This window comes from Formica exsecta, unplaced genomic scaffold, assembly GCF_003651465.1.
Source record: "Formica exsecta isolate Colony F162 unplaced genomic scaffold, ASM365146v1 scaffold47, whole genome shotgun sequence".
Taxonomy (NCBI): domain Eukaryota; kingdom Metazoa; phylum Arthropoda; class Insecta; order Hymenoptera; family Formicidae; genus Formica; species Formica exsecta.
This window is the reverse complement of record NW_021851936.1, coordinates 875697-891095: the sequence shown is the minus strand read 5'-3', so window position 1 is coordinate 891095 and position 15399 is coordinate 875697. Positions and strand designations below refer to the sequence as shown.

The 15399-nt window shown below is 37.1% G+C and overlaps 1 protein-coding gene across 1 annotated transcript in view; it reads right to left on the bottom strand.

Annotated features, from left to right (window-relative positions):
* LOC115241248 (transcription factor SUM-1) overlaps positions 1 to 8603 on the bottom strand; it is a 37615-nt gene extending 29012 nt beyond the window's left edge. Inside the window, exons 1-3 of the mRNA XM_029816912.1 lie at positions 7191 to 8603; positions 3176 to 3476; positions 1521 to 1691 (exon numbers count right to left, since the gene is read on the bottom strand). Of these exons, the coding sequence (XP_029672772.1) occupies positions 1521 to 1691; positions 3176 to 3476; positions 7191 to 7465 (747 nt within the window). The 5' untranslated portion in view covers positions 7466 to 8603. The remainder of the gene's footprint in view (positions 1 to 1520; positions 1692 to 3175; positions 3477 to 7190) is intronic.
* Between the last annotated feature and the right edge of the window lie 6796 nt (positions 8604 to 15399).

Sequence of the window (15399 nt, the reverse complement as noted above, 5' to 3'; positions counted from 1 at the left end):
GAGTTTCTCGCTTTCAAAAAGATGCGCTGTCGTTCATGATAATTACCACAACGAAAACACTATCTGGCAAGTACAATTTGCGTGTATATATGGAAATATTCGGAAAAAAGTATGAGCGTAATTTTTCAAATATATAATTGTAAAATAAAACTATACAAATATAAAATTGTCCCTAAAATAGACTTTATATATTTAAATTCCACAAAATTTTGTTTGCAAAAAGCTCTTTTTTTCAAAAGCTCTTTTTTTCCGCTTATAACTCGGAAATTATGTTGATGCACCATCATTCTTGCTAAGGAAAAATTGTCTCCAAATTGGCCCGAGAATTTACTCTTAAAAGGATTTTCGGTCATTTTAGGACACCCTATTATATATATTGTATATACATAATTTTGTAAATTAAAATGTAGCAGTTGCGGTCAACAAATATCGTAAATTAAGTTATACTCGGAATATAATTTTACATCTATCAATGATATTATAACGTTAAAGATCTATAATTTCATAACATGTAATATGATATCGTATTCTTGTGTCAAAATTCAGAATTTACGCGGATATATCCGAACGATAAAATCGCGTATGAAGGTTTCCAATTTGCTGGGTTCGTTAATTTTCGCGTCCAGCGACCGTCAGCGATACATCGCGGAGAGATGGACATCTCGGAGCCATTTCAATTTCAGACGTTAATTGGAATGTAATTGTGTTTTTTTTTCTCTTTTGTCGAACCCGTTATCTCGAACGCGTTACATTCGACCAGGCTTTATCCACTGTTATGAAAAATCTATCGACATTGTATGTATGCAACTCGCGTTTATTCAAATCGAAATTTTTATTATTTCTGTAAATATGTGTGTATATATATATATATATATATAAGACACATACATAAGTATATATACATATATATCTCGCAATGATATTTAGCAAATCGTATAAAATATTTAATATTAAAATTATCTCGTCAAACGCTAAAAAAATTTGTCGCGATAATTAAGATACGTGCCTAAACTTTCGAATCGAACATCGAATTGTTGATCCCATCGATCAATCGGCCGTTGTATTATGACAGTCATTAATCTTCATTATAAAAAAGGTGAGTTTCAATTAAGTGAATTGCTCGATTGAAAAATATAAGAATAAAAAAGAGAGATATCCAGTTTATAAATTTTATACAAAGATCGTTAATTTTATTACAACATAATATTATGTACAATGTCATATTTGCAATATCGTCAATTACTATAAGATACTTAACATTCACATGATTTTGTTTAATTCAAAAATCTCTTTTATTAAATCATAAGATATTTAATATAAAAAATTCGAAAAATATACGCGGCAACTCTTGTCAGCAATTACCATAAATCAGACAGCTAATCTTAATTAATGAGTGATATTTAACAAGATCGATTTGAATACAAAATTTGAATCTGGAATACGAAATTCTCTCCCTGCTGAGCCTAATCCCGGTGTGTATGCTAATCTTGTTAATTCGCGCTATCGCACGTCTTACGTACCATATTCTCGGCGGAAGGGTGATCCTGATGTCCGGAGGGTCGATTTCCCTGCAGCAGCGCCTCGAGACTCTCGATGTACTCGATAGCATTCCGTAATATCTCCACTTTCGGTAAACGCTGATTAGGATTGTTGCTCGTTCTCCTCTTAAGCACCTCAAAGGCCTCGTTGACCTGCGATAGAAATTGCATCATTAATCATTAATACGCCACCAATCGCCTAAATAATACACATAGCCATGCACGACACGCGTATGTTTTTCTTTTTAATTCTCTTAAATTAGTGTATTTTCTAAAAGTAATAAAAAATTATAAATATAGCAAAGTAGTGGGAGCTTCAATCAGTGATATTAAAAAAATACGTTTTATATTATATTATATATGATATATATAAATTTATATAATAATATATATATATATTTTGTTAAAGAAATATCTAAGTATAATTAAGAGTCCTGTTCATTTTTTGTGGATTTATTATCTTAGGAGTAAAAAAGTATAATTGTAATTGTATAATTATAATTGTAAATGTATAGAATTTGAATACTAGTTATATATATTTCATTCCAGATATGTATGTGTAAGGGCTTCTTTCGAAAAAGTACCAAAAGTTTTAAAAGTTACATCTTGCAAATATATATATAAAGAAAACTAGTCTTACGAGAGGATTAGATGGAATCGCTATCGAGGACTATCAAGATAGAAGAACTTTATTGATGTGGATAACAACATATGATATACCTTTCTCGAGGAACGAAACTGACTGACTAACTATAAAAACAATCTTTTCATCTCTCTAAGCATTAGTCCTTGTCCCTTTCCCCTTCTCAATACCTGTTGTAGTGAGGCATACATACCAGCCCCACTACACCGTATTGACATACCGCCAAATATGTAAACAAGGACACGTCGCGATCTCTTACAATATATTTATATACATACGTGTATACATATACATATATGATTATTACTGATGAGTGAAATAGACATATCGATTTTGTAGAAAATCTTACGTCATTGCTTAATCGCATTTTTTTTTAAATATCGAACACTCTAGATTTATATGTAATAAAGTTACTTTTCTCCACTGGTGGTATAAAGGAATAAAAATTTCTCTTAAAATTCCGTCTCGTGTAAACACCGCGAGTGTCGAATTTCAAATGATTCTGTGAGATTTAATATACCCGGGTCCATTCTCTCTCGAAACATCATTCGTCATTTGAATCGTCCAAAGCGGCGCTTAGTCGCGACCGATCCACTTCGCAGATGTTTTCCTTCCGTCAGCGCGCTCTCTTTGAGGTTGTTTACTTCGAAAACACGATTCGCGCGCGGCATGTTTTAAGTAATTACAGACGGACCAAAACAGCAACGTACGTATATTCAAATGAGAAATATGGTACGCAGACGCACATCTCTCTCTCACATATTACACAATCGATTCCATCATTTTAAAATTTACTTAATTTTTGAAAGAATCGAGATAATTAATTTACTATAAGCCTTTCAAATCACAGATTTTAACAAATATATATGTAAAGATTTCTTTTTAATTTCTACAGAAATAAAAAGAAAGAGAATGATAGATATAAATAGCATATACGCAGGATAAAAAGCGCGTATAATATTTCGCGAACGGAAAATCGTCACGGGAAACTGACCTTTCTCAAGCGCCGTCTCTCGCGCAAAGTGGCGGCTTTCCTCCGGTCGACGGTGACCGTTTTCTTCTTGCAAGCCTTACAGGCCCACAGAAGGCATCTGCGCGGTCCATGCGGCGAACCGGCGTCCAAAACGTGCGGATGCGGCACGTGCTCGATCGACTCGCTCTCGTTGGTCTCGTTGGTCTCGCTAGTCTCGTTGGTCTCGTCGGCGTCCGCGGAGCCGGACTCGAGGTCGGCCGAAGCGTCCGCCGATATCACTGACGAAGTGTCGTCCGAGTCGAGGGCGTAGCGGGACTGCGATCTGAAAGCATCGTCGATCGCTTTATGTTCATCGGATCAAAAAGAAATCAAATCTTTGAAAAAAATAGAATAATTTTTATTTCTTGCCAACTGTAGCATTCATAATTTGACATTACTGCTGTCTTTCAAAGAGACTAGTATAGCGCACATCTTTAAATTTCTCCGGCGAATTATGTAATCTAAATAAATAAAAAATAAATAGCTGCGCACACACACACACACAAATGTCTTTCTCGATAATATTATTTTATATGCTTGAAGCTTTCAATTTTTTTATCTTTATTTCGTAGGGCGATGAAGAAAATTACGTTAGGATGTTTCCTGTAGATGTGTAGACCGACGTATTTTGTGATTTGTACATCAATGTAATTTAATATTCTGCTTTGAAATGTCAATTCAAAGAACATGAGTAAATACGGTTGACTGATTTGATCTGTAATTTGTTTTTATAGACATCTGTCGCAAGACGAGAAAATTTCTTGCTCCTCTCAAAGATTTCAATCTTAAAAAAACAAAAAGAAAAAAGACCGCGTGATTTTGTATTCAAAAATAATTATTTTTATAAACAAATTAGAAAAAAGTGCAATCTTTTAATTTAAATTCGATATATAATATCATACAGTTCATATTATACTTTGTCATATTTCGTTATATTTCTGTAGTTCTCAATAAGCATGTCAGTTTTTGAAATCAATTCCACAGATTTCAACTTTCGTCCGTTTGTGAAAAAGTATATCTGCTAAAAAAAGATTTGAAATATAATATTATCAAAATTGTAACACGATCGAATAGAGAGCACATTCTGCAATAAATATCTATAAATTCTAATTTTTATTTTCAAGCTATAGAACCCAAAAATAAATTTGATACATCAGTACCTCTACATACCTTTTATCTGTAAAAATATTTATTTTTCAAGATAATGTAGCGCGATGCAAAAGAAAATACAACGTTATGCTTTTATCCGCGAATATATGTACACATGTACGAATTTATATCGCCATATAAATTCTCCATGCGTATGTCATCGTTCCACGGAAGACGAACTGTTGCACCACCGAGCGGTGTAAGAACCGCGTGACGTAAACGGACGCTGAAAGGTCCGGCATAGGCATTTAGCGAGCGAACGGATTCTTGCCTTAATCATCCTTTAGTTATCGCGACGGCGGTTAATAATGGACACAGCCGCGTAGGTCCATCACGAGACGATTTCCGCGATTGGACACGTTCCAGGTGGTCCCGCGACGAGCGTATTTTCTCGCATCGCGAGGAAGAGACGTTGCCCCTTTCTCCCCATTACCTCCCCTCGGGGGTAAAGGCGAAACGCGATGAACGAAGTGAAAATGGTTTAATACGCGGTAAAGCCGTCGTCGGGTTCACACATACATTGAAAGATACCAGACTGGCCTGCATTGCTTCTCTCGATTCGACACAAACGCATAATATTGAGAGACAAGTTTCCGAAGAAAAGAAAAAAGAAAGAGAACGATTCTTATAGGGGAAAAGAAGAAATGTTACGCAAAAATGCAAATAATGATGTATTTTTCAAATTCCTTTTATGTAATCGAAGATACTCTTACGTACTTTTATATAATATCTTAATATCTAAATTATTATTAATATCTTAATCGATTTCATTAAATTTTTAATAAGAATAATTTTTAACGCGGCAAGAGAGATAGATAAAGAAAGAAAGAAAATTTTTAAACTTTTAAAATAATTTGAACTTTTTAAAATAATATGATTTTATATATCAAAAATACTTACAAAATAAAAAATACACAAACAAAATTTATTGCGTAATTTATATACAGTATATAATCATTATTTGTTATTATACGAATGTATCGTTAGGCTAAAGTTATTACACTGATACAAGAATGATATACTGCGATTTTGTATTTAAATAGTAATACAGTTTTTGTCAAATAAATCTGATTTGTCAATGAAATCGATACTATAAAGGTATAAAGTAAGAAAAATGTATGGAAATTTCGAAGAGATTGATCTTAATCTTGTTAACACATCGTACAATACAAAATGTAGTGAAGTGAAAAAAATTGTCATATTACAAGTAGATAACGCAAATAGACAATGACAGAGCATGTAATCATATTTGAAACCTTTATCATAATTTGAAAGGAATTTGAAAAGCATCGTATCTCTCTGTTATCTTATATGCTTTATTCAACAAAGCATTTTTCGTAGTTTTATACTATAGTAGGATGATAGAACAGTAGATAGTGGGATGATAGCAGATTAAGTGGGTATTGTAATTCAAACTCGATCACATGGATTTCAATTTTATGCGACAAATGTTGTGAAGGAGAAAGACAAAAAAAGTGAAAAAAAAAGAGAATCTCTCGAAGAGACGATCAATCTTGTCACGTGGCATCTCGCGAATGAAGTGCAATTAGTCATATTTTAGAGAGTGTATCCATCAGAAGCTGAAGCTTCTGAAAGCGCTAATTCATCAAGTGTCACACTCTCTTGTGAAAATCCGCTATATTTCAAGCCGGATAAAGGTATCAAATTCTTTTCGATAGTATATATCAAATGCGTCAATTTCTTATTCCAGATATCTACTTTTTTAAAACTAAATCTGTGGAAATGTCACTGATTAAACCAGTGACATAAGATTTCGCTGAAGATCAATGACTTTCAGTGAAAACATTCCCTTTTTTCTCCTCCGTCTTATGCTCCATTAATAATGATGGTAAGATTTCACTGAAAAATCAGTAATAATCGTAAACATTTGCAAGACGCAGTTTTTAAAACATTTTTTTATTTGTTTTGAATTGCTATTTTTTGGAAGATGCTTCCACACATATCTGGAATCAAATATGTTCCGAAGAGAGAGAAATATTGATTGCTATATCGATAATAAAATAATTTTCTCATTTCACGATGAGCCGTATATTTTGCGGACTAATACAACGTTCAAATGGTTCTTCGCAATGTACATGCGGATATACGGGATGTCTCGTTGGAATGTCTTTCATTATTTCCGTGTACTAAATTCGCTTCTAAAGTTACATCCACACTTCATGAAATAGCTTATATATAATGTGTACACCTACAGACGAATACAAGCGAAACACTATGAAGTTGCGATGCACTGACGGAAATGGAAACCGCTACAAAGGAATAAGCTGACTTAAATCGTTTTAACCGCTATAATAGAGTTTCATACAATAAAACTTTATACACTACTGTATATTTGCATATTGTATAAATGGGAAAAGAGTTGTCCTTTAATAAAAAAAAAAAGGAGTTTCTAAAATAAAATAACAATTTTAAATGCACTTTTCTCAATTGGTCGAATATTTCGGGAGAGAAAGACATGAATTATATATTTAATTGTTTTTCATTTTTAATAATTTATATTTAACTATATTTTAATATTTTATTAATTATATTTTATTAGCTTTAATAGAGATGTTAATTATATTAATTTTATTGATAATCAATCATATTTTTTATTTAGTTAAAAATTATACTTTATTATTTTAGTTATAATAATACTCTAATATTTTAGTTTTTATTATTATTCCATCAAAAATGCAATAAAATACATATTGAAAGAATGCGCTGCAGGATTTATCGTAATGACTTTTATCACTTCTCTTCATTTCGTTTTATTAATAGTACAGATTAGCGCTCAAACATGTCAAACATGATACGAGAATTTAGCCCAGATAAAGTGAACGCTCACCTGACTCGATCGTTGCGATAATTCAACGAACCGGTTGACCCCGGGACATTATTGCCGATAAGCCTCGCGCGATCATCCGTGTCCACCTGGGTGGCGATGTATCCCTCCTGCAGGTACTCGGACTCCGTCGGCGCGTAAACACGCCGATACCGGTGGGGATGAGGATGATGATGATGGTGATGATGGTGATGCAAGTGATGACGGTAACCGTCGTAAGGCGATCTCGCGGTAGCTTCGTAGGCGTAGGGCACCGCGTCCGTCACAAGGGTCATCATTTCACGGAGTTTCGTCGAGAGGAAGCGGAGTTGTCACTGCACCCGGTCGCTCAAAGCCAAAACGCACCGATCGTCCACGTGTTCGATCTCGCGCGACCTCATCACGCGCGAAATTGTCTTCGGCGGCGATTTAATTAAATTTCTCTCTCGGGTGACGTGTGTACATGCATACGTATAATCACCAGCATCATCAGATTCTCCATCAAACAATCGCTTATGTCCGTTAAATATCGATCAATATTCAGAAGATACGACCCTTCCAGATTATACAGCACCAATATAGATGAAGAGGTTATACAGCTGCAATATAGATGAAGAAATTGATCAAAGACGAAGTTGATCGAGGCCAAAGATATCCGCCGTAAAATCGCGACAGCGCTCTTTTCTCTATCCCATTTAGCTGTCGCCGCTTTTCGGGAAAAGATAATGAATCGCTGGTCTCAGCGAGGACACAGACGCGTTATATATTCGGTATAGTTAACTCCTTTTCCTTCAACTTTCTCGTTAACCTTGTCCGAGTCGCTTCCAGCCGGTTTCGTCCCGAGGCGCGGAATTTTCCGCTCCGATTCGCTAAAACCACTGGACAGATTCCTCCCTTGTCGCTCGTTATTTAAGTTTACTTAATTCACTTTATCGTTGCCCAGTTTTTCGTGAATCTTCGTATATCGGATGACTGCGTGTGCACCATCCGAGCAATGTCAATCATGAACCGCGAGATGAAAAATTCGTTTTTCCGACGTTTTTTGAATTGTGGGATTTTATGGAGCACGAAACGCTTCGCGTCAATCGACTCGATGATCGCGCATTTTTTCGCGGGTAACGCACTTTTGTTCCCAATAGAAATTGCGGGAACGATAAAAAAAAAAAGAAGATAAATCCCGCACTGAACTTGAAAGAGATTCCAAATCGGCGCTCCAGCAAAACTCGATAGCGTGGGAGGAAGAAGGTCGATCTTGAACCGGCGGCGCGACAGATTCCTTCCCTACGAATCCGGCGTGACTAACCGAGCCGGTCGTCGGACCAGACGCGACAGATCCGAAAATCTTGTAGCCGGAGATCACGGAGCGAAGATGTGCCTTCTCGTGTAGTATCGGTCCCTCCGCCACATGGCATCTCTTCTTAGGCGCGCACACGCTCGCATCTCGCCAACAGAGAGACGCGAGTAGGAATATTTTACATGCGTTTACACATGTGTGTGCCGTCGACAGTCACACCCCGAGATGACTATTTTTAAGAACATCCAGCCAATAGCAACCGACGAAAATCGTCTTCGGGTCCGCCTCCCGGACTGTCATAGATGCGTGAGTTTGGCAGGGACTCATCACGGGGTGTGGTTTAATCATTAATAAGAGTTAGAGTCTCGTCCGGCCGGACCGACTCGCCGACAAGCTTTTCGGGGGTTTAAATCAACGCCGGTCCAAAAGCATAATAACGAAGTGCTAATCGATTAAAGACTGTCATCGCGATGATTGGTTGAGATTTCTCTTTCTTCTGATCTTCTCCGAAGAAAGACAGACGATCACTTATCGTGCTAACTATCGTTTTTATCTAGTAATAAATCCGCGAAACTATTTTAGTAAAAAAATGTATATAATTTTTTCAAACTATTCTAAATATCATCGTTCGAGAATTTATAAAAAATCTTCCGGTCATAGATTTCTTCCATCACGTTGCGAGAAATTGTTAAAAGAACGTAATTAAATGAGGTTGCACCTTTCTTTAGGAGAGTCTTGAGAAAAAAGATTATCGGCGATAGAGTTCAATCGAAAAGGAATTTCTTTCGTTTAAGATTTCTTTTATATTTTCAATAAATTATCCTACATAAATTTTTCATCTAATCATTAGCTGCGAAGTTCGATTTGATTATTCTTTGATTAAACTTCGTCGATCGTATTTTATCCGATCATATGTTTCTGCGGCTCGCCGCAGCGGAAGGTCGGTTATTCGGGAATACTTAACTGAAATGTACTGGTTTACAGTCGAACACGCTAACAAAAAGAGACGTTCATTACGGTGGGTCGTGGTTTTTGACAGATATCCCAATACGCGTTCGATAGTCGATTCGATTTGCGGTCTGATTGGAGAGAGCAGAAGCAGCTATTACTCCTGTACACATATAGGATGTTTCACATATACATAGTTAAACTTTAGGATCATAGGATACTCCAAAACCATGTCCCTTTAAAGGCAGATTTTCCTCAATATATTGAAGAAAATCATTATTTGTTGCAAAGAGAATTTCCATTTTTTTTCCATCATATATCTTTATATAATCAAAATTAAAATTAAAATTAAAATTCTATTAAAGTAAACTCAACCAATAATTAATCGAAAAAGTTGTCTCCTCGGCTTCCCGGGATTCACTTCCTCCTCTATCGTTTAAGATTTAAAAATCACTGCCTCGGTATTCTCGATGAAAAAAAATCAATTCCAAATTAGTCGAGGGATCCGCCATCGAAGGGACCACGCAATGATTTTTGGAACGCCTTGTATATAGGGAGACACGCTTATATAGAGAGAGACACTGCTACTGGTTCTCGCCGCCGGTTACGCGGATACGTAAACTTTATGTAAATCCAGCGCCGTCTGTCACATTTTATGCTCCGCTTTCACGGGAATTAAAATAGACTATTGAGCGTCGAATAAAAGCTAAAATTACCCCCTGGCAGCGATCCAGACGTATGGAGATAGAAAACGGGGTAAAGTTTTAGCCTACCGACACGTTTTCGCCGAAATACCGATCGCCGTATAGTAATAATCTGATGCTCTCGCGCTCTACGAGATTACGCGGAAATAGCGGTGGCGTTCTCCGTTAAGGGAGGATCATCTCCGTTCTCTCTCGCGGCGGAGCAACGCGATCGAACGTCTAATCACGGGAGCCACAAATGCTCCTTTACGTTGAGAATCCCGCACACTATCACAATTATGGCAATTACAGCAAAAGAAGCAGTTAAACGCTAATTATTATTCCAAAAATTCGAAATTTGTATATCAAATCTAAAATCAAAAAAGAGATAAGAAAATCTGCGATAACGATATATTATATGTATATATATTTTTTTGGATTATACGATTATCGCTGTAGCTATTCGTTTCCGAATCTTTCTGTTATTCTAGAATTGACGTTAAATGAAACAATCTCGTTCTTGTAGCAAAGTAACGATCGAATCATGAAGCTTTACCTATCCAAACACGCTTGTTCGGAATCATCCAACAATTGATGTATTATGTTAGAAATCCAATGATTAATATATTATATTGAAAGTGACTATCGATCAACACACTATTGAAAGTTCCAGTCCATTTCTCCTCACGATTGCCCTATATACTGTATATAATGTTTCATTTTCTATCTGCATACATATAGCTTTATTTCGAAAGTTTCCTCCACTTCAATTGCTCATGTTGAATCAGTGTGTGTCAATCAATTCACGATTATAAAATTCCGTTGAATGATGCTAAGCAAGGGATTAAATCGTGTACGGAAAAGTTCGCGGTATATATTTTCCGTGAAAACTCTCGCGTTTAAAAACTATACAAAGGCACGTCAAAGTGCACACCAATATATAATGGAGATCGCGTCTCTCGTAAAGAAAACTAACACAGCCCGACACACGAGATAGCCTGCACACATTCGCGCGCGCGCGCGACACTTCTATTAAAATCCCATCCGCAGTCCCGGTACCTGTCAGAAGAGACAAGGCCAATTATCGTTAAAAGCGGTTATTATCGGACGACGTTAGAGAAATCCGCGAGATGAGAGAGCGCCGGTTCCAACCCTCTCTCTTCCCTTCCGTTCTCTTCATTCCCCATCTCCCTCCCCCGTTCCCTTCATCCATCTCTCCGTCCTACGTTTCGAACGACATCGTATACATACATCTCGGATATAAAGAAGCGCCCTTCGCGCGATCTCTCCACCCCCTTCCTTCCGCAAACAACCGCGTGAAAAGTCCGGAGGCTCCGGACTTCATTTTTCATTCGCCGTCCAGTGGTACAAACCCCGAAGACCTACATGAGAGAGCTCGCGCATTCCCGCAGATTATACACACACACACACACACACACACACACACAGACACACACACATATATTTAGCTACATATACGCAGTCGCTGACACGCGAGCGAATGCGCGCGCATTCGCAAACACGAAGGGTAGTTCTCCCTTTCGCACCCTTTCATCGTGGAAGCTCGGCGCGGCTCGGATGTGCTCGTCTCGCGTCGGGGTCGAGAGGAGGAGGAGGAGGAGAAGCAGGGGGAGGGAAAGCGGGAGGATCGCGAGATTGCAAAGAGTACAACCCTGAGGAGCGAGACGCAAAACAGGTCACTCTCGCCTCCTTTCAGGATTCGGCGGCTGGCTGGGATACCTACATCTGCCAAAGTTCACGGGAGGGCAATGCCTCGCCCACTTTTACGGGGGCATCATCGCGAAGCGATGTCTTTGTCCGCCTTTTTGCTCGCGCGGATTTTTGTTTTTCGAACCAATTTTCCAGCATCTTTAAAAGCTCGCGAAAGCGTAGTAAAGGTAAGTGAAAAATGTCAGTAAATTTTTATTGGCGAGTGAAAAGTTAGTAGAAGAAGGACGAAGATTTAAAAGCGTCGGAATTTTTTTCACTCGCAATAAGCGAATAAATATTTTTTTATGTTACTCGTAATCAAAACCCGATTATATACGTATTTAAATTTAGAGATATAAAAGCCTTCAAGATACTTTTTAAATATTTTCAAAATTCTCCCGTCAATTACATTTTTGTTCAATATATCTGAGAAATATCATTCTATTATTTTCTAATTAATATAAAATTCCGAGCTTTTTTTTTTGTATTCGAAATTAGAGGCCCCAGGAAAACCTGGAGAAAAATATGCATATAGTAAAAATATATGAGGGATGAAGGGAGGGCTGTTAACAGGGCGCCTCGCGTTGGCAAGGAGACGTCCTTTCGCGCCGCCGCGAAGCGTAGTTTCCTATGTAATCCGATGTGACTTGGAGCCGTCTTGAATTCTCTTCGACGTGTATCGCGGCCGGAGACTAGATGCTTCGGATGATTCCGAGCGTTGGCCAAAGCCTCGAGGACGTTGCGGCGCGACGTCGTACAAACCTCTCCCCAAGCTCTTTCCCCTCCTCTCTCCTCCCCACCCTTCCCTCCATCGAGATAATCTCGTTGTAATCACGCAAGCGCCCGCTTCCCGTCGATCAGGATAACTGGCGACGTTGACTCGACTCTCATTGAATAGTTGTTCTTATACAGGATAATGCCTTTAACGGGAATGACGAGAAAACTCGTAAGGCGATCGAAATAAAAGGGTGAGAGAGGGAAGCTCTGCGTTACCGAAATCGACAAATAGGAAATTTATTTTCGATAGAAATTGAACTATTTTCCGCAAATTAATTTTCGTACACATATGTACACGCGAGTTGTAGATTAGAATATTATAATATTTTTTATATCAGAATTTCATATAATCTGATATATCTCAAGGTAATTTTGCTCTCACATTTTATTTCCACGCTAGGAAATACGCCACGTCCCTCAAGTTGTGTGATTAAACGTATTCCAGGGTTATGAGTTAATCTTATTTGCATTTCTCAAGGTTTCTCATATTTATGGAGATGAAATTACTTATTGTTAGTGTTATATGATTAAATGTATTCGTAGCGGTAAAGATGACTCTAAATAGAATTCTCTACAATTAATCTTGTCGTGATTATGCAAAATCTCTAATCGGATTTCAACATTGACTCGAGACAAGTCGTATGCATGTCTTCATAAATTTGTATCGTACAAAATTTTCTTTATACGTGGAAAATTTATTGTGTGTATCGCAATATAATACACGATGGCTTTTTCAATTATTCTTGGGCAAAGTAAATTGCAAAATTTCACCATCCATCAAGATTACGAGATACAATATGGAAATAATATAATTTCGTATTATAAAAATTCTTCGGAGCATTATCGTTATTAAATATATATAAAAAGACTCTTGGTGTAGAATTTTATAAATAATCCATGTTTAAAAGATTTCCGGTTTATTCTTAAAAAATATTCTTAATTTCTACATTTGCATAAAATTTGTGTAGCATGAGAACATTAGAATATATAACGTATCGCGCGATAAGGCTCTCCGATGCTCGCTTAAAGTTTCGTTTAATTAAGTTTCGGATCCCCATACGGATCGTCATTAACGCCTGGATAATCTTCTCCTGTCTTTCCCTCTCTATCTTCTTCTACTTAAACGAGCTTAATCTATCACGCATACGCGTCGCGCGTGTTGTATATATTTAGACATCCCTATTCGCTTTTAAAATGAACATCTTAAATCCACTAGTTTTAACTTCTAGGTTTTATGTCTCCACTCTCGATGTATTTATCTCTTAATAAGATTTCTTAAGAAAAATCTTTTAATTTACAAAACCAGACATTTAGCAACACAACCTTGTGAGAAATACTTACAAGGTATCTTTTATTAAGATAGGCTTTTGTGGAAATAATTAATCATATCTTTCAAATAAAAGATTATTTTCTCAAAAGACTTTTATATAATATATATATATCTAATCGTATCAATTTTTCAATCTCTTTTTCAATTTTAATTTATCAATCAGCTAATTTCTATTTAAAATCTTGTCCTTATGTATGTGTAATTATCGTTTAAAGTATCTATTTAACAATATATGTATATTGTACAATATACACATCGCACTCTATATCGGATTTATTATAAAATGATTAATGTTCTATCATTACTCATACATTTCTTTCCTTGCGTAATATATAGAAGCCTCATCGAATCAATACGAAATTTTTCGTAAAAGAATTCATCACTTGTGCCGAATACAGCCGGCAAGAATTATTCGCGTATATTTTTCCCGGCAACTTCCTCGCTTTTGGCTTCCCATAGTTCACGGTGATGTGGATAGGTAGGTATCGGAAGCCCTTACAGAATAACACGTTATATAATTTACGAGCAACGAGAGAATCGCTTTCTTCGGCGAGTTATTCGAAGCTATGGCAGACCGCGGCAATTCGTCCTCGTCTCGTTTGCGCGAGGAGGCTGCGCTACTTTTCCGGAAAGAAGGACTTTTATTGTCGCTTGTATTTAAACGCCGACATCGATGTAGCGGTAGCGTGTGTCGCTAAACGTGCCCGCGGCGTTCCATTAGGCTTTACAACCTTCGAGCGGTAAAACGCTGAGAAAATGCCGCTCGTGTCGCTTGAGAAAGAGACGAAACAGCTGACGCGTCTCGTCGGGGCGTGTCACCGCTCTCTCTTCACCGAGTCCCAAAAGTGCATCCGGAGAGAACATCCGCGCGTTTAATCCTACCGGAGATATCGAGAACATCGTCCCTCGGGGGATGAGAAAGATTCCTCTCCTCTCTCTCCCCTTCTCCGTATGTGTCTCGATGCTCGCACGAAAACGGTTTGCGTAAAACGGAAGACGTTCCAGGGAAGCAAAGTTCATGTTCCAAGACGAACACCGACTAACATCATCTAACGATAGATTACAAATTCTCTGAACTCGATATTACGCCATTCTCGTTTATATTTTGTTACTTTATTCTTTCGCTGAAATTCAGAATATACATATTTTCAAGCGCATGTGCCTTACGTGATAACTGATAGATACTAAAAAATAACAAATTCGAAATCGCAATTTAGCTTTTTTAATTTACGGTTTAAAACTAATTAAACTTTTGATGGTAAACTGGAGTTTTAATCAATCTCAGGGCAAATAAGTTACTTGAACACCAAAATTTAATTTGCAGGGTGAGTCATTAAATATTTTCTGGGACGTGGAAGATTTAATCAGCGTTAAAAATTCACGATTACAATTTGATACACAAAGATACAACGTTAATGAGGAAACGTATTATATATTTATTTTTATTGCTACATACAATATCATATAATTCGAAATGTTTGCAAACCCACT